The sequence below is a fragment of the Spermophilus citellus genome (assembly GCF_964194105.1).
Source record: "Spermophilus citellus genome assembly, chromosome: 7".
In the NCBI taxonomy this organism is placed as follows: domain Eukaryota; kingdom Metazoa; phylum Chordata; class Mammalia; order Rodentia; family Sciuridae; genus Spermophilus; species Spermophilus citellus.
Window position 1 is genome coordinate 26,159,345 of NC_138188.1, and position 18,310 is coordinate 26,177,654.

Sequence of the window (18,310 nt, forward strand, 5' to 3'; positions counted from 1 at the left end):
GGAGGGCATGATCTAGAAGGCCCCAGGCAAGACACAGAGAGGTCACCTGACTCCCTTCCTGTCCTCACTTCCCCTATTCCTGTCTTTCCAGCCTCAATAATACTTTCTTCTAAATATCTGGGGTGAATTGATAATAGGAAGTCCTTCCCATTCCCACCCCATCATCCCATCACTGATTAAGAAGGGTGAGGTGGCCATGCCTGCAGTCCCAGCTACTGGAGAGGCTTAAGCAAAAAGATGGTGAATTTGAGGCCAGCCTGGGCAACTTTGTGAGATCTTGTCTCAAAACAAAAAATAAAAAAGTTCTCAGTGGTAGAGGGACTGGGCCCAATCCTCAGTACCAACACACACACACACACACACACCCCAAAAAAAGGAAAGAAATGCCTAAGTAATGTCTAAAAGTACTCCATGCAGAGCACCCTTCACTGAAGTTAAGCTTTGCCCTGTTCCCATTCCTCTTGACTAAAGATTCCCTCTGGCTTCAAAGACAGGAGGGCAGAGCATTTCAGGGGTTTAGATCACCAAGAGACCTCTGATAGAATCTGTTTTGGCCTGAAGCATTTCGTCAATCCTTAAAAACCAAGTAAGCACTCCAAAACCTAGGGACTCCCTACGCCCCAGCTGCCCCTCTGCTCCAGGCCCGTCCCGCCCCCGTCCCTCTTCGGACAGCCCCTCCTCCTTTGGGCCGCCGGGGATTGGCGGGCCGGGGGCGGACCGGGGGCGGGGCTGAGCGCCCTTCATCCCCAGCCTCTGCTGGCTCTGTTGCAGCCCGGCGCTCAGTCCGAGAGCAGAGCAGACCGAGCCAGCCTGAGCCAAGCGCCGCGCGTGCCCACCCACGAGGCCAGGTACCACTGGGGACGTCGGGCTACAGGCTGAGGGCCCCCGGGCGAGCCCTGTCTTACTCGCCTAGCTGGCGTCTGTTGCAAGCTCTGGATAGCACCTTTCGACCTCTGCGACCTAGGCAAGCGCCCTAGCCTCCGGCAAGTTAGAACCCCGCGCGCTCCAGGCACTGGTCTGCGGACCTGCCAGTCGGGACTCAGTTCCAGGCTTGAGCCAGGGTTCCGGAAGGGGCGCCTGGTCCACTGGGGTTTTTCGGGAGGGCCAGGCTGGACAGCAGGAGGTCAGCGGCCCCCAGAACTGGGATCATAGGACGCCTTGTTGGGCACTCAGGCAGCACCCGACCAGGTTCCCAGAGGCATGGCCCGCGGGGCGGGCTAGAGAGGTCCCGGAGGACGACTCAAGAGGGCCCCGAGCAGTCCCTGGAGCGCTGCCCCGACGGGAGCCTAACAGGCAGAGCCACTGGCTGGCACGCCCGGAATCCGAGTATATTTATCCTGGCCTCTTTGGGCAGGGGTTTGAGGGCAGATCGGGCCGGACCGCCCGAGGGGCCGCGGGGTACATGCTGGCCCCAGAGCCAGTGCCATTTGCATTGGGGCCAGCGGGCACCGCGGGCGCAGGGCTCGCGTGGCTCTTTGGCCTAAGTGCGGGACGCCTTGCACGCTCCTCCCCACCTGGCGACTATGCCGGGCGGGCGGGATAAGAGCCTAGCCCAGCGCACACGCGGAGAAAAGGGTCCAAGACGCGGTTTGCAGGAGCCCGCTCTGGCTGAATTGTCCCCTTCCATTGGCCACAACGAATGCGTGCTTTTGTTTACACCCGAGGAAGGAGGTCAAGGATGGGACCTGTGGGGTTCTTCCCTCCCTCCACCCCGACCTGAACCCTGAGCCCAGGTGTAGACTCTCCAGTGGAGCTGAGGAGGGCTAATTCAATGGCCCTGGAGTCCTGAGCAGCACAGGGAGAACACCCCTTCCCATGCCCATCCTTCCTTCAGCCTGTTAGCTCTGTCCTTCCTTCCGTGATTGCCTCCTGATACTTTGCTGCCCATGGAAGAGGCACTTGGTCTGGAATAGGGGCTTAGTGCCTTGTAGAAGGGAAGCCAGACCCTCCCAGTTCTCATTCTGGGTGACATAAAGCTAGAGATCCAAGGACAGTTCCTTTTTGAAAGGGGGAGGTTCATACAGCCATGGAAGCCATCCCTCTGGGAGCCCCTACTGAGAGAGGGATCTGGAGTGGATAGGACCAGGCCTGTCCCATCTCTGAGAGAACTGGAATAACTGAAATCAAGAATGGCAATCTGACTTCTTAGGAGTGGGTGTAGGGGGATTGTCTCTGGGGGAGGATGGAAGTGTGTTTCAGAACTTCATTGTGCCTGGGCCCATAGAGCCTATGTCCTCATGGGCCTCTCAAGCCATTCTGTTGAGTGCTGGTTCTTGTGGCCCATGTTACAAGCCCACCCCACCCCCAGGTCCAGGGCTCCAAGTGGCCGGATCACAAGAGTTGGTTGCTTTCTGTCCTTATGCCACTGCTCTAGTAAGGCAAATGGGGAAACTGAGGCACAATGAGATTAGGCTGGTGATTCATAGTCTCTGGGCCAGGATGGGGAAAGATTTCAAGTTGAATTGAGCACACCTTGGAAGTCTTGGCTGAGTGTGAGTGAGGTCAGATATTCAGTTTCAGAGGAAAATGAAACATTTGCAAGGGAAGGGGTTGACTGGCTACCAGGGAGATGCAGTTTTGACGTTTCTGTGCACGAAAAACTGGGATGGGATTTGTAGTCCATGCTGTGTTGGGATGGCGGCCCTGTGGAAGTATGTTCTTGTACAGATATGATCAGGGTCAAGCCCCACTTAGAGCAGGTTAGATGGACTGAGGGCTTGCCTAGGGGCTTGAACTCATTCCATTCATCCAACACTTATTAAGCACTTACTGTGTGACTCATGAGCACTCAGTCTTGTGGGTGGAAGAGTACTGAAGAGGTGGACCTTTGACTTTGGATGGGAGGGCAGGGTGGGGCTCTTAAGGACCAGGCGGGGCTTCTAGAGGCCAAAGGAAAGGACCAGCTGCTGGGCAGGAGGGCCTTTCCTGCCAGTAGCCTAGGGTGGCTTGGTTTTGAATTTCCGCTCTGCAGGCCACGTCCTGTACACAGCCTCTCAGCCAGCACGTCTGCACACGTGTGTGGTCATTGGGAATAGGAGTCACTATAACTGACCATCATTTTTGCATGTCTTTTCCATTGTTCCAATAGTAAAACTTCAGGTGCTGGACCAGAGGTGCTTCAGGTGGCTGATCCTGGCCTTGTGACCCTAGTGGGTTTAGCTGCACCCTCTAGATGACAATTGTCCCTAGCCAGCGGGGTCATAACCTGCCCTGGCAAAGATGTAAAGATGCAGTGGTTGCCTTTGTATGGGGTTCTATCTGGTCATTCCTGCAGTGCCCGCTGAGCATCCTGCCCCCTCATGTGGGCATTCTGGTGTCTCTCTCTGTCTCTCTCTCTCTCTCTCTTTTTTTTTTTTTTTTTTGGTATTTTTTATTTTGAGACCAATTCTCATTAAGTTGCTGAAGGTCTCTCTAAGTTACTAAGGCTGGCCTCAAATTTGCAATTCTCCTGTCTCAGCATCCCGAGTCACTGGGATTATAGATGTATTACCACATCCAGCCCCTCTCCCCTTCTTCTTCCTTCTGGGGTTTTCTGTCTTTCCTTGGCTGTCTCGTTCCACCATCTCTTTCAGTCTGTCTGTGTCTTTTTCCATCTGGCTATCTTTGACTGGTTGGACTTTTCTGTTTCCTACCTCTCTGGTTGTCTCTGTTTCTGTCTCCCTGTCTGAATGTCTGTCTACCTATTACATGTGATTTTTGTCTCTCTGTGTTTTTCTCTGTGTCTCTTTATCCATACCCATTTTTCTTCTAGTTCCCTGGGCTAGGCCTCTGTCTGTCTGTCTGTCTGCCTAGATCAGTATGCATGGGTGCATATATTGAATGTGTGTGTGCTTTCTCTCCCTGATCTCTCCCAGTCTCTCTCTTCCCTCCCTCTGCCTCTCTCTGCTTCTTCCTGATGTTGGATGTCACCCCTCCTCCAGGCTGACCTTGCCTTTAGCCCCCCATCATGGTCTCCAATGAGTCCTGAACTGCCCGTGGCCTGTGTTCCAGCTTTCTTTGGGGCCAGAAGTCCGGCTGTCCAAATATTTGGCCGCCTCCAGGGGATTCCGGGTCAGCAGGGAGGAAGATGAGTTGGCTGGTGCAGGGTCTCCCCTGCCCCTGGGGGGCCACAGTCACGTGATGTCCTGTCCTTTGCCTCTGCTGGGCCTCTGGCTGCACGTCCCTCTCAGCAGGCTGGCAATGGAGGGGGAGAGGGAGGTGCTGCTGGCTCTAGCCCAGTCTTTTTTTTTTTTTTTTTGAGACAGGGTCTTGCTCTGTTGCCCAGGCTGTGCTTAAACTCCTATGCTCAAGCAGTCCTCCTGCCTCAGCCTCTCAAAAAGCTGGGACTATAGGTTTGTGCCACAACACCTGGCTTCTAGCCCAGTCTTGAGTCAAGAGGTTCTGGTTACAACCTCCAATGGAGGAAGCCTGAGCAAGGAGGGTCCAGGGCTGGGTAGGAGGCAAAGCCTATGCGGCTGGTAAGCATCTGTTGGATGTCTAGGAAATGTTCCCCACCAAAGGAAAGTCTACCTTCCGGTCCTGGTTGGGACTCTCAGATCCTCCTAGACACTTCCGGATCCCCAGATCACAGACACAGAGAGCCTAATCCCAGAACCAGGGAGCTGGGAAATGAGGGTTTGGTGTGGTGACTCTATTAATGTTCTGGGCCATTAACCTTTCTCTGAATGTGCCCCCTCCTGTACATTACCCCCTCAGAACCAGCCCAGGGTTGGCTACTTTTTGTTATGTGTTGTTGACAATGAGGAGTGGCAGATGGGGGACTGGGATAAAATATGGGGTTGTGGCCTGGGGGAGGAACAAGGGGGTGTTTTTGTACTCTCCCCTATTCTAATAGTCTCCTACTTGCCCTAGCCCTAGACCTCTGACCTCAGCTCCCAGCAGCCCCTGGCTGTGCCTGGAGGATACACAATTCAAATATGTTGATTGCATCTAGTTTACCCACTGACTTATACTCTGCCTTAGAAAGGATTTTCTTTCCCCTGAAGCCTGGAGAAGATGGTGGGCAGAGGGGTAGCTGGGGAGTGTGAGTGCCCTGTCTCAGCTAAGGAGGGGAATGGTAAGGATGGGCTGAGTTGAGACTGTGGACAGCCCTCACCCCGAACCTCACCCAGGGATAACCACAGCAGACCTCAAGCCACACTAGCTGCTTCTCCCCAGGTCCTCCTTGGACTGAGGTCAGGACTCTCTAGGTATTGGAAGCCTGGCCTATAGCAATATTATCAATGGGGTTATGCCTCCATCAGTGCATGTGGCCACAGGACCAAAGGAAGGGCAAGCAGATGTCTCCCTGTAGCCAGCCCACCACTGCAGATGGACTTGTGTCCCTGAGCATTGGAAAGGAAAGCAGGATTCAGAGCCTGGGGACTCCAAGGACCTTGATCCCAGGGCAAAGAGATGTGCTTCCTGTAGTGGCTGACGAAAGCAATCACCCCACAGTGGCCTGGATTCCTGGGCCTGAAAGTCTTTAATTAGCCAAACCCAACACCTGAGAGGTGTGCCTGATGAATTCTCACTCTGTGATGCCCGCGTGGGCAGGTGTTACCTGCCACACCATCCTGTGGCTCCTGGGCCCCCTGGTCTTCTCTCCCAGTAGAGCAAATAGCTCCCAGAGCAGGAGCCCAGGTCATCAATTCTGTACCCGTGACAGATGCCATTTTGATGACTTTCCCACAGTCATAATGATCTCCCTGCTGTAATGCTTGACTTTTCTCTGGGTACCTATGGTCTGTTCTCAGGGCAAAGGCTTTAGGGAGGCTCCTCATTCTATCCTCAACTTTGGCCAAGCCTCATAGGAAACCTGGATGCCAGAGGTCATGGAAACCCTGTCTCAGGAATACTCTTTCTATGGCTACACAGTGAGGCTGGCCAGGCCAGACCTTTGCCTCGGGTCTAGTCCAGGCTTTCACCACCGTGGGTCAGGCTTCACTGGCAGCTGTCCTTCAGGGGCTCCCCTCTGAGTTTTTCCTGACTCCCCAATGCAAAGGATTGTGGGAGGCACCAAGCCTGAGGGGTGAGAGCTTTCAAAGATGGGCTAGCAGCCTCAGGGAATGGCTACGGTCCTGAGTGCCAGGCCAGAGCTAATCCTACTCTGGCCCCCTAGTCCTCAGGCCTGGCCTTGACCTATGTACAGACTTTGCCATGGCCTTTCAGGCTTGTCTGTAGCCACAACAACTTCATTCCACCCTCACTGCCTGCCCCACACCACAGAAGTGTTGCCCATGCTTAGCCCTCTGTCTGAGGCCCTCTTTCCTATTCCACACCTCAGGGCCTCCTATTGGAATTTTAGGGCTGGCTTCATCACCCTCCTTGATGACTCCTTTTACCCCACTCCCTTTTTCTTGTCTTTTTTTGCTGTGCTGGGAATAGGACCCAGAACCTCACACATGCTAGGCTAGTACTGTGTCATTGAGCTATGTCCCCAGGCCCTCTTTCCCCTTCTCTGAGTCCAAGTACAATGTGGTTCATATTTGTAGCAGGAACTTTAGGGTAGTGTGGAGGGGTGGAATTTGTTTTATTGTTTTTTGCTCTTTTTCCCCTGCTTCCAGACTGGAGGTCACTTGAAGAGGGATATTTCATGTCCTTTCTGGAATCTCAGCCCAACCTGAGACCCAGCAATGACTGGTTATGAGTGAATAATGACCACCAGACCCCAAAGGTTGAAGCCTCCATCCAGCAGGGGGATAGTGAACCTAGAGCCAGAACCTCATACACCTCCGAAGGCCCATGCCATGGATTGGGGTTTCCCTCGAGGCAGTGTCTGGCTGCTAGGTGTCCTGATGGGACACCGTAGCCAGTGTATAGTGCACCCCCTACACACACCAGCCCAGACAAGCCCTCAGACCTTGGTTATTAAGACAGAGAAGGGTGCTTTGTGCCTGCTGCCGACTCAGCACACTCCAAGGGCCTGTCCTAGCTTGCCCAGGGCTGGGGGCCAGGCAAGGGCAACCCTGGCTTAGTGCCAGGGGGAGCTTTGGAGGGACTCTGGAGACCCGTCACTGGTACCTGTGCATCCAGGTGGAATCCTTAGAGGGACTCTGATGGCAAGAGTTAGGCAGGGGCATGAGAACAGGCTGGCCTAGGGAACCCTGGTCTAGGGAAAGAGGGCTCAAGATGAGATATCAAGCCAGGTATGGTGGTACACAGCTATAATGCTAGCTATTCAAGTGGCTGAGGCAGGACTGTAAGTTCATGGCCAGCCTGGGTATCTTAGTGGGACATGTCTTGAAATTTAAAAAATGGCTGGGGGGTGGGTATCTCAGTGGTAAAACACCTCTGGGTTCAATCTTCAAAAGATTGAACTATACCAAAAAAAAAAGAGAGAAATTTTAACATATGTCCTAGCTAAGTTGGCTGGGAGGGGAGGGATGCTCAGAGCTGACAGCTGAGGAGCAGAGGCATGTAGGATGCCAGGTATGGGATCTCCAGGGCTGAGATGACAGGGATCTGAACTCTGGTCTGGGGCAATGGAGAGGGGGTCCTGTAGTGGTAATGTGAGGCAGCTATCCCCATCTCCTCATTGTTCCCAGCACATAGTGTTGGTTTGAGTTCCCTGGCACTCTAGACTCAAGAGCAGACCCAAGGGTCTGCAGTGGGAAATGGGGATTCAGGGCAGAACTTGGGGTTCCCAAGCAGAGGGGCACCATGGCCCCAGGACTAGTCTCTGGCCAACCTGCCAGGCAGAACCACCTTTCCTGATCTGCACTCTGGCTCAGTTCTTCTACTAGCCAGTCTGTGATGTCCTGACAGAGCCTGGATTCAGACACGTTCTGGGCATGGGATAGGCAACTCCAGGCCCCACTGGTGGGCGAGGGGCCAGTAAGTTGTCTGGGCAGTGTGCAGGGGGAGCGGAGGGAAGCTGGATCCTAGAATCCAGCTAGGCCAGGCCCTGAGAACAGAGAAAAGGACACTGACCTGGTGATCTAGGCTCCTCTTCAGGTGGCCAAGCCCCTGAGCTCTGTCCAGGGACTCAGGGAATGAGAGTTCTGCTTGGAGGTGTGATCCTGGATAATGGGCACATGAGCACTGGGGCCTCCCTGGAGGAGAGGAGAGGCTACAAGGAGAACATGGTCCTGGGGCCAGGACTGTGTGGAAGATGAAGACCATGAGGCCCAGAGAACTGAGCCATGGAACACCCATTTCCTGGAAGGTCCCCTGAGGGCCTTTCGCCATAGCCAGGCAGGAAGGGCCCAGGTGTCCAGTCACCCAGCACTGCCTCAGGCCTCCTGGCTCTGGGAGGGCGGGCAGCCTCTGCGCCTGCTGTTCCCAGCGCCAGCTCTCAGCCCACAGAGGGCCCTTTGTTTTGGCTGCCAGCAGTGCCCGCTGGGCGGCTGGGAACAGAGCCCACAGCCCTCACCCTCTCCTGAGGCCTCTAGCTGTTGGGCAGTGCCATTCTATATTGGTCAGAATGCCCCTGGCACACAGGGCCAGTGCATAAAACTGTCTCCCAGGACTAGTGTGGATGGAGGAAGTCCATCCAGGGTGCAAACCCAGAGTAGAGTCTGGGAGCCTAGGACTCAGCATCCAGGGGCCCTGATGCCATTGGGCTCAGAATTGGGTTATCCAGATGACCCTCACTTCACAGATGGGGAAACTGAGGCCCCAAAGGCTTGACTAGGCTAGAATATGTAGGGGAGTTGTGCTGGCAGAGGTATCCTATTAGGATATACTCAGGTGTCCAAGCTGTGCCCTCTACAAAGGCAGATCACAGAGAGACAGCAGGCAAGTTGCGTGTGTGTGTGTGTGTGCACGTGTGTGCGCATCTGTGTGTGCGTCTGTGTGTGTGTGTGTGCACGTGTGTGCGCGCGTCTGTGTGTACGTCTGTGTGTGTGTGTGTGTGTGTGTGTGTGTGTGTGTCCGTCCTGAGTGACCTTTTGGGTGGGTGCTATGGTTTCTGGCCTCATTTGAGGAACTGGGCAGTGGGCCACAGAGTGGGGATAACCAGAGGGACTGGCTGCTCCACAGACAGCCTGATTGTTGGTGTGAGAACTCTACTCCCAGTGGTCATCCCTGAACCATGGAGGTGCCTCTGCAGACAGAGATGGTGGAGCTGGTGCCCAATGGCAAACACATGGAGGGGCTGCTCCCAGTCAGCACACCCACAGCAGGCAACCAGAGGTATGTAGACAACCAGAGGTATGTCCCAGTGGTGGCCGGGACAGTGCAGGGCAGGGGTACAGAGTACAAGACTGGAACTGAGCTGCCTTTCCTGGCCTGTGTCTGCAGAGCTGAGGACTCTCGACAGAGCTGTGTGGAAAGTAAGGGCTTCCTACAGAAAAGCCCCAGCAAGGAGCCACACTTCACCGATGTAAGCCAGCTAGCCTAAGGGGCTTGGGGGTACTGTGGGGAGCTTGGTTGCAGTAATACATGCTCATTGATGATGATGGGAGGCTGAGTGACAGCAAGGGGGAATGACACAACGCCCTAGTCTTGCTGCCATTTCACCACCCCATTCTGGTGCCTGCAGTTCGAGGGGAAGACGTCGTTTGGGATGTCAGTGTTCAACCTCAGCAACGCCATCATGGGCAGTGGCATCCTGGGACTCGCCTATGCCATGGCCAATACAGGCATCATCCTTTTCCTGTGAGTGCCTTCAGCAAAACTTGTATAGATGGGGAGCCCTGAATAAGCCACCACCATGACCTCCTAGGACCCACTAGTTCCCTGTTCAGTGGGTGGAGACCTCTTACTCTAAACCCAAACCACATCTGCGCAAACATCCACAGCCAGACAAATATACTTCACAGCCCAGAAAACCCACTGAGGCCATGACACAGAGCCGGCTTTACAGGCCCAAGTCTGTTCTTCAACCATGTTTACATGTGATGGTCAAACCCTGTGGCCAGGACCTGTGTGGCACACATGTCTTGGTCTGGGGGATCTGCCCTGAAGCCTGAATGGAAAACGTGTTTATCCCAAGAACTCCTTAGTCATAGGTTGCTCTTGACCCACAGGGACCCTTCTGGGTTATGTCCCATGTTCAGTCAAACAAAATGGTATTCACACCACCAGGCATGCAGAGCCTGCATCTACATCCAGTCAGGGGTCCAGATGATAGACCTCCCCAGGCTTCCTAGACACCCTTACCCCCTAGCAGCCAGGGGAGTCCCTAGTGGCTTCTTTTTCTCCGTTTTCCCCAGGTTCCTATTGACGGCCGTGGCCCTCCTCTCTAGCTATTCCATCCACCTGCTTCTCAAATCCTCAGGAATTGTGGGTGAGCCTCCCACCAGCCTGCAAAAGGGTGGAGCTGTAGCAGACTGGTATGAGCTACCCAGGCTGTCCTGATCCCCTGTTCCTACAGGCATCCGCGCCTATGAGCAGCTGGGCTACCGTGCCTTTGGAACTCCTGGAAAGCTGGCAGCAGCCCTGGCCATCACATTGCAGAACATTGGAGGTAAAGCCAGTGGGCAGGTGGCAGGCAATTAGTGATGTACAGGGCTGAGGGCTGGCTGTTTTGGCTGACCCCAGCACCTTTTTCCCCTCTCCCTAGCCATGTCCAGCTATCTGTACATCATCAAATCTGAGCTTCCTCTTGTCATACAGACATTCCTGAACCTGGAGGAGAAGACCTCGTGAGCCCTGGGGGTGGGGGTGAGGGTGGGAGGTCCTAGTCCCCCTCCCTGTGTCCACTGGCCCTGGGGGGCCCAGGCTGGGTTTTGGGGGAAGATGAGACTGTGGACATAGGGCTGGTGGAAGGACAGAAAGCTGCCAGCAGAGCCAGCACTTAGCTCCCACTTGTTTATGGACCACCTAAGTGAACCCCTCCCCAGATGGGGACACCTGGGGCTGGGACCAAGGTGAGACTGAGGAAGCTGGGCCTGCCTGGGCTTGGACCCCTCCTGTGAGCATGACAGCCTCAGGCTTATCTCTAAGCACCTACTATTCCTGACCATGGGGTCAGCCCCGCCTCTCCTCCCACCAAGAGATTAAGCCCGGGTTGTCCTGGTTGCCCATTACTTTAGCCAGCACTGACTAGGTATCAACTTTGTCTTGTGGGTGGGAATCAGAGAGAAGGTGGCCAGCTCTGCTCTTTCAGCCCAGCCCAAGCAAGTGAAGGGGCTGTGAGCCTGAGTGAAGCTCTGGGAGGCAGGAAGAGCCAGGATACTGCCTCCAAGACCCCACCACCTTTCCCAAGGAGTTGGCCTTTGGGTTTGTCCTAGAAAGATGGTCCTGGCCCTTATCCCCTTACCTCCCTGAACCTCATGTCCATTTCTAGGAGGTTGAGGGGGTGGGGTGATGCAAAATGCAGATGCCAGGAGGAACCACAGGGTCATAAGCAAGTCCCTGAGGCCCCCATGGAAAACACCACCTCCCAGAGGAAGGTCCCTCCTCTCACTCATCTCCCTCAGGAGGGCTCAACCCAGACCTATGTGTGCTCTGAAAACACCAGCAGGAACTGCAATAGTAAGCACAAACCATGTGCTAGGTTAGCACATTTGTCCTCACATCACATAGAAGGAGAGTGTGAGAGTGTGCCCATTTTGTAATTCAGAGCAAGGAGACTCAGCTATGATCAAAGATTTTCAGAGGTTATTCAGTAGCTCTGCTGGTGTCCCTAACTGGGGGAGGCAGGTGGCCCCACCCCAGGCCAAGTGGTGGACTTTAACCCTGGCACCCCATTCCCATCCCTACAGGATCTGGTACATGAATGGGAACTACCTGGTGATCCTGGTGTCCGTCACTGTCATTCTGCCCTTGGCACTGATGCGGCAGCTTGGTGGGTGTGGTAGGGTCAGGCCTTGGAGGGGATGTTGGAGGGATGTACAGAAGGGATCCCAATCTCACAGTCCTCTTGGAGGGGATATTGGAGGAACACATGAGAGAGCTCCACTCTCACAGCCATCCTCCCCCTTTTGCAGGCTATTTGGGCTACTCCAGTGGCTTCTCTCTCAGCTGCATGGTGTTCTTCCTAATTGCTGTGAGTCACCCTCCATGTTGGTCAAGAAAGGGGTAGGGGAGTCCTCTGTCAAAGAGAAGGTACAGATGTTTGGGGGATGCCTGGATCAGAAAGTAGCTTCTCCAGGCCAGGCGGGGTGGCACACGCCTGTAATCCCAGTGGCTCGCAAGTTCAAAGCCAGCCTCAGTAATTCAGCAAGGTGCTAAACCACTCAGTGAGACCCTGTCTCTAATAAAATACAAAATAGGTCTGGGGATGTGGCTCAGTAGTCTAATGCCCCTGAGTTCAATCCCTGGTACCAAAAAAAAAAAAAAAAAAAAAAAAAAAGTAGCTCCTCCAGTTTGTGATCTAAATATGGCTTCATGGTGACTTCACAGGCAGCCCAGCCTGGCTCTGAAACCCTCATCCTTTCCCACCCAAGGTCATCTACAAAAAGTTCCAAGTGCCCTGTCCCCTGCCTCTCAACTTAGCCAACGTCACTGGCAACTTCAGCCACACAGAAATCCTTGAGGAGAAAGTGCAGCTGCAAGGAGAACCTGAGGCTGCTGCCCTCTGTACCCCGAGCTACTTCACACTCAACTCACAGGTTCCAACAGGCCATGGTAGGGATGGGGGGGGCCTGGTGGCAAGGAGCTGGCTTGACACAACCCCATATGTCCTCAGACAGCATATACCATACCCATCATGGCCTTCGCCTTCGTCTGCCACCCTGAGGTGCTACCCATCTACACAGAGCTCAAGGAGTACGTGTCTGTGGATGGAAGAGGGATTGGGGCTGCCTTGAGCTGGTTTGGGGAGAATGGATGGGACCAGGGTGGGAGGGGGCAAGGAGGTTAACACAATCCAAGTTACCTGGCCAGAGATATCCATGGCTACTATGAAGACATTCAGGGCAAGAAGGAGACTCCCTTCTTCTGTCAAATAGTGAGGATGTGGTACCACAGTGACTGGCACATGGAGTTCTCCAGATGTGGCCCAACTTGTCACTAAGCTCTCTTCTTTACTGCCTCATAGCCCCTCCAAGAGAAAGATGCAACATATCTCCAACCTGTCCATTGCTGTCATGTACGTCATGTACTTCTTGGCTGCTCTCTTCGGCTACCTCACCTTCTACGGTATGACTGGACCAGTGGGGACTAGGGCAGAGGCCAGGTTGGGTGACAGGGGCTGGTCAGCAGCCATGGTGCCCTGCATACTATAGGTGCTCATTAGGTGCATGATACCTGCCTATGCCCTGCAGCTGTGGAGGTGAGTCTGAGTGCCACTCCCCAAAGTGTCAGGGTCCACCAGGCAGCTCAGAGCCCAACACCCCTGGCCTGCTGACCACCTTCCCTGCTCGCCACAGACGGGGTGGAGTCAGAGTTGCTGCACACCTACAGCAAGGTGGACCCATTTGATGTTCTGATCCTGTGTGTACGCGTGGCCGTGCTGACAGCTGTCACACTCACAGTGCCGATTGTTCTGTTCCCGGTGAGCCAGTGGATGGGTGGCTGAGCCAATGGGGAATGGGGTTGATGGGGCAGACAGGCTGATGGCTCTTCCAACCTGCCCCCAGGTGCGCCGTGCCATCCAGCAGATGCTATTTCAGAATCAGGAGTTCAGCTGGCTGCGGCATGTGCTCATTGCGACTGGTCTGCTCACGTGTATCAACCTGCTGGTTATCTTTGCCCCCAACATCCTGGGCATCTTTGGGATCATCGGTGAGAATTTGGTCCTGCTGTGGAAGTGGGGGTATTGCCTCACTTCTGCAAATCCTGGGTGTTTTTGTTTGTTTGTTTGTTTGTTTGTTTTTTTTTTTGGTGGTGCATCTGAACTTCTGTCCTTAAGGCTATTGTAGGCTCTTTTGAAGCCTGAGAACTACTGAGTCAATCCTTCTTGCTAGGGAGGCAGAGGTGGACTCCAGTGTTCAAGGGCCTCCACAGAGGATCTCACTAGGCTAGGCATGGTAGCACACACCTGTAATCCTATCTCCTTGGGAGACTGAGGCAAGAGGACTATTTGAGCCCATCTGAGACCAGCCTGGCAACATAATGAGACCCTTTCTGAAAAGAAAGAAAGAAAGAAAAGCAGGCCGGTGCAGTGGCACACGCCTGTAATCCCAGCTGCTCAGAGGCTGAGACAGGAGGATCTCAAGTTCAAAGTCAGCCTCAGCAAAAGTGAGGTGCTAAGCAACTCAGTGAGAACCTCTCTCTAAATGAAATACAAAATGGGGCTGGGGTTGTGGCTCAGTGGTCAAGTGCCCCTTAGTTCAATCCCAGGCACCAAAAAAAAAAAAAAAAAAAAAAAAAAAAAAAACAGAAAGAAAAGCAAAAGGACCTCATTGGTTCTTGTCCCTATTATAACAAGGAAACTGAAGTCCACGCTGATTAAAGAAGCAGCAGGGCCACACAGCTAGTGAGTAGAGAGCCTTGATTCAGTCCTAGGATTACCAAGCTGTAGGCTTGATGCTCTGTCCACTGTTCCATCACAGGTGGGGTTCTGAGCTGGAAGATCAGACAATTCTGATACGTGTTTGGGGTGACCCAACTCAGAATACTGACTCCCTGTGACTCCTTGTCCCAACTCTGTGAGGTCTGATACAGTATTGGTGCTGAGTATTATGAATATCCAGGACAAGATATTGCTTTTATGAGTTGAAAAATCTAGCTCAAAATGAAGTAAGGAAGAAATCACTGGGCCTACAGATGTAGCTCAGTGGTAGAGTACTCAACTAGCAAGCACAAGGCCCTGGTTCAATCCCCAGTACCACAAAAAAAAAAAATTATACATACATATATATATATATATATATATATATATATATATAGAGAGAGAGAGAGAGAGAGAGAGAGAGAGAGAGAGAGAGAGAGAGAAAGAGAGAGAGAGAGGATGAGAATAGGTTTATTTTGGCTCACAGTTTTAGAAGTTCCATTTCATGATTTTTGGTCCCATTGCTTTGGTCCTATAGCAAGGTACCACATTATTGCAGGAGCTAACCACATACCTCAAGCTCAGGAAATAAAAGGGAAAGAAGAAGAGATCAGGATCCCATAATCCCATCCAAGGGCACACTCCCAATGGCCTAAGATCCCCCCACCTCCTAACATTTCCACCACCTCCCAACAGCCACCCTGGGCCCCAAGGTATCCTAGCACTTGACCCCTCCAGATCCCTTCAGAGTCTCCCAATACTTGAACCTTTGGGGAACATTCAGGATCCAAACTATAGAAAGTTATACCCAGGAGCCAGTATCCTTAAGGCTTCATTGCTCCAACATAACTTCCTTTTCTCATTGCCAACTTTGTTCATTGACTTCCTTCTGACACCAACAGCACCAGCCTTCCATTCTGATAGGTGGAGATCAAAGGCAGAGGTTGGTGGGCTCCCCAGAATCAGGCAGCACTCTCAAGTAGAGTGAGAATGTTTGATCTCATTGAAGCATCTACCCCTGAAACTTGGCCAGTAAGTGAACAAGAGTCATCAGTGACCATGCTTTGTTCTTTTCAGGTGCCACATCTGCCCCATGCCTCATTTTCATCTTTCCTGCCATCTTCTACTTCCGAATCATGCCCACTGAGAAGGAGCCTGCAAGATCCACCCCCAAAATTCTGGTGCGAGGGACCTGGAAGCTGGTGGGTTGGTGTGGGACTGAGGAGGCTGCCCTGAACCTTTATACCTGACCTTCAGTTCTGATCCTATAGGCCCTTTGCTTTGCTGTTCTTGGCCTCTTGCTGATGACCATGAGCTTGAGCTTCATCATCATTGACTGGGTCTCAGGAACCAGCCAGCATGGAGGAAACCACTAGGATGACCCCAAACCGTTTCGTTTAATTGTCCTAGTGCCCCTGCCTAGACTCTCCAGCCCCTGCTTCCATCCAGTGGCTAGTCAGGGGGAGAAAGATAGGGGAGACAGGCATGGAAAATACTATAGCACTTGGCCCCGCCCATGTCCTCTCCTTGGAAGGTTTTTGTTAAAGAACCAGGACCAAGGCCCTGGGGCACTACCTGCAGGGCTCCCAAGCTTTAGAGGCTTCCTGAGCTGTGAACAGGGTGGGGTTATTGCCTCAGATCCCACTCAAATCCCTCATCTCCCTGGCAGAGTTGCATATGCTGGGGCCCAACAACTGCTTCCTGAGGTCACAGCCTAGGGGCACACAGAGCTAGAACCCAGGCCTGCAGTCATTCTTCCACTCTGCTGCAAGGTTAGGGTCTGCACCCGAGGCCTCATCTCCTCCATCCCACTTGCTTTCACTCCCTCTATCCCTTTGGCCCCTTTTGGACACTTGGGCTCAGGCCCTTGAATACTCTTATTCTCTTTTCCCATCCCTTCCATGAGAGTAGACCCCATCCATAGCTGGGGCCACAAGGTTATGCTGAGGATAGGGCTAGCATGGGTCCCCCCAAGGAACCCTAGCCTTGTTCCTTCACCAGTCCTGGGGAGGCTGGGACTCCCCCACCCCAAGCCTGGATCATAGCTCACATTCCACTGCTGGGAGAAGAGGGACCAAGCCTAGAGTGTCCTGCTCCTGGGAGCCAAAGTCCCCAAGGGCCAGAATGGGATAGGGCTGGGAAGAACTGGCAGCCCCCTTTTATAAATATACATAAGACCAGCTGTGTTTTATATTCTTGGTTTCTATAGTCCCTGGGTTCCTAGAAAGTGGGATAGGGTCAGGACACAAATAGTGATGGAGAGCCCCCTGTCTCCTCGCCTGGATGAGGGTGGAGACAGGGCAAGACCCCCACATACCCCTTCTCCTGCCTCCCAGTACAACTAATGGCATGCTTAGATCCAGCTCTGGGCCTGGGCCAAGCTCAACACAGACCTGCTTTCTCACGGGGTGAGGTGGGGAGGAATTAATGAGGCCCCAGGAAGTGGGACAGAGAGAGGCCTCCGGAAGGAGGCAACGTGAGGTGCATCCCCAGCAGCTTCACAGAGGGTCTGAGTTGGGGGCAGCTGAGCCCTGAAGAAGCACCAGGAAGGGCCTCTTGCCCTCCCCTGGCTCCGAGGCTGCCAGGTTAACCCTCTGTCAATGCCTTGAGTCTAGGGACAAAAGTCCAGGGATCCTATGCCCCATTGGGCTGATCTTTTTATTAACAGTAAAATCAACTGTGAATAAAGGTGGGTTAGTGAGTTCCTATGTGTGGGGCCCTGAGTGGCAGTGGGGGAGGGGGTGGCAGTCCAAGGCAGGGCAGGGGCTGCAAGGAGGCCCCAGGTGTCCTGGCCCAGTGGCACTGGGAAGCTGTCTATCGCCTTAGGCAAGCCTAAACCAGCTGCAACACAGCAGGATGGAGCTGTCCAGGCCTTGGCATCAAACCCTCATTAGGAGAGACCCTGCACCATGCTAGGCCACCAGAGAAAGGACAGCAGGAAAAATCTAGTTTGAACTAGCAAGGCAGCTGCCAGCCTGGGAAACTCCTGAAAAAAGAACTTCCTCAAGCTGGTGGCTGCTTGGCCCATAGCAGTGCCAGCTGAGTAGAGGGGGGCTTCCTGAATCCCATTCCCACCATCTCCAGGCACCTGACTCCAGCCTGGAAACTCACCCAGAAGACCTGTGGCCACAGGAAACAGCTGAACACTAGCCTAGAGGTGGATGGAGCCCAGGGTGCCCTGTCATGAGGGGCTACCCTCTGGATTTCTCAGGCCTGTTCTCCATCAGATGGGGCCAGAGCCCTGTCTGGAACCCTTGGCTGCTGGGGAGTCAGGGGCAACAAGAGGCAGAGTCTGTCCTGCTAATAGGCCCAGGGGATCTTTTCACATACTTCTTCCATCCAAAGAGCGCTGTAGGATAGAGCATCATCAAAACACCAGGCTGGTGGGATTTGCTGTTAGCTACCCACTCCCCAACACATATAGTACTGGATTGAGAGGGACCCTGGCCTCCAAAGGCCTCTTCTAGCCTGATCATGGGACAACAGTTCCAGCAAAGAGAGGACAGGTGATGTAACCACTGCACTAGATTCCAAAGCCATGTGCCCATAGACTATGTGAAATTGAGTATCCCTTGTCTCTGGCTGTCAAATTCTAGCCATTCAGCCTCCATGAGGATGGGTTTTCAGGCCCTTGGGCCTTATTAAGCGTTTTTAAATGTTTTGAAGAATTTCCAAGTTTTTTCCTCCCCTTTATACTTTAAAAATCTTGTTCTAAGCCTGGGGATGTAGCCCAGGAGTAGAATACTTGCATAGCATGCATGAGATCCTAGGTTCCATCTCCAGCACTGCAAATAAAACATTGTTCTGAAAGAATTTTTTCCTTGCTCTTTTTGGAATATTAAGAAGGTAGATGGGCTGGGATTGTGGCTCAGTGGCAGAGCGCTTGCCTCACACATGTGAGGCATTGGGTTCAATCCTCAGCACCACATAAAAAAATAAAGGTATCATGTCCATCTACAACTAAAAAAGAATATTAAAAAAAAAGAAGGCAGGGTAGCCAGAAAGTCC

At 53.2% G+C, this 18,310-nt stretch overlaps 1 protein-coding gene across 2 annotated transcripts; it reads left to right on the forward strand.

Annotated features, from left to right (window-relative positions):
• The first annotated feature begins 738 nt into the window (after positions 1–738).
• Positions 739–18,109, forward strand: SLC38A3 (solute carrier family 38 member 3). Of its 2 annotated transcripts, none has more exons than XM_081301530.1 (16): positions 739–848; positions 8,962–9,114; positions 9,223–9,304; positions 9,464–9,579; positions 10,137–10,210; positions 10,298–10,390; positions 10,487–10,568; positions 11,631–11,713; positions 11,856–11,914; positions 12,315–12,479; positions 12,557–12,636; positions 12,908–13,008; positions 13,239–13,363; positions 13,449–13,593; positions 15,380–15,483; positions 15,574–18,109. In XM_081301530.1, exons 2-16 carry the CDS (start codon positions 9,014–9,016, stop codon positions 15,676–15,678), a joined length of 1,515 nt encoding a protein of 504 aa, XP_081157656.1. In that variant the 5' UTR covers positions 739–848; positions 8,962–9,013; the 3' UTR covers positions 15,679–18,109. The 2 variants fall into 2 exon arrangements, with proteins under 2 accessions (XP_081157656.1, XP_081157657.1); XM_081301531.1 differs by having other exon boundaries at positions 775–987; positions 8,966–9,114.
• The last annotated feature ends 201 nt before the right edge of the window (positions 18,110–18,310 follow it).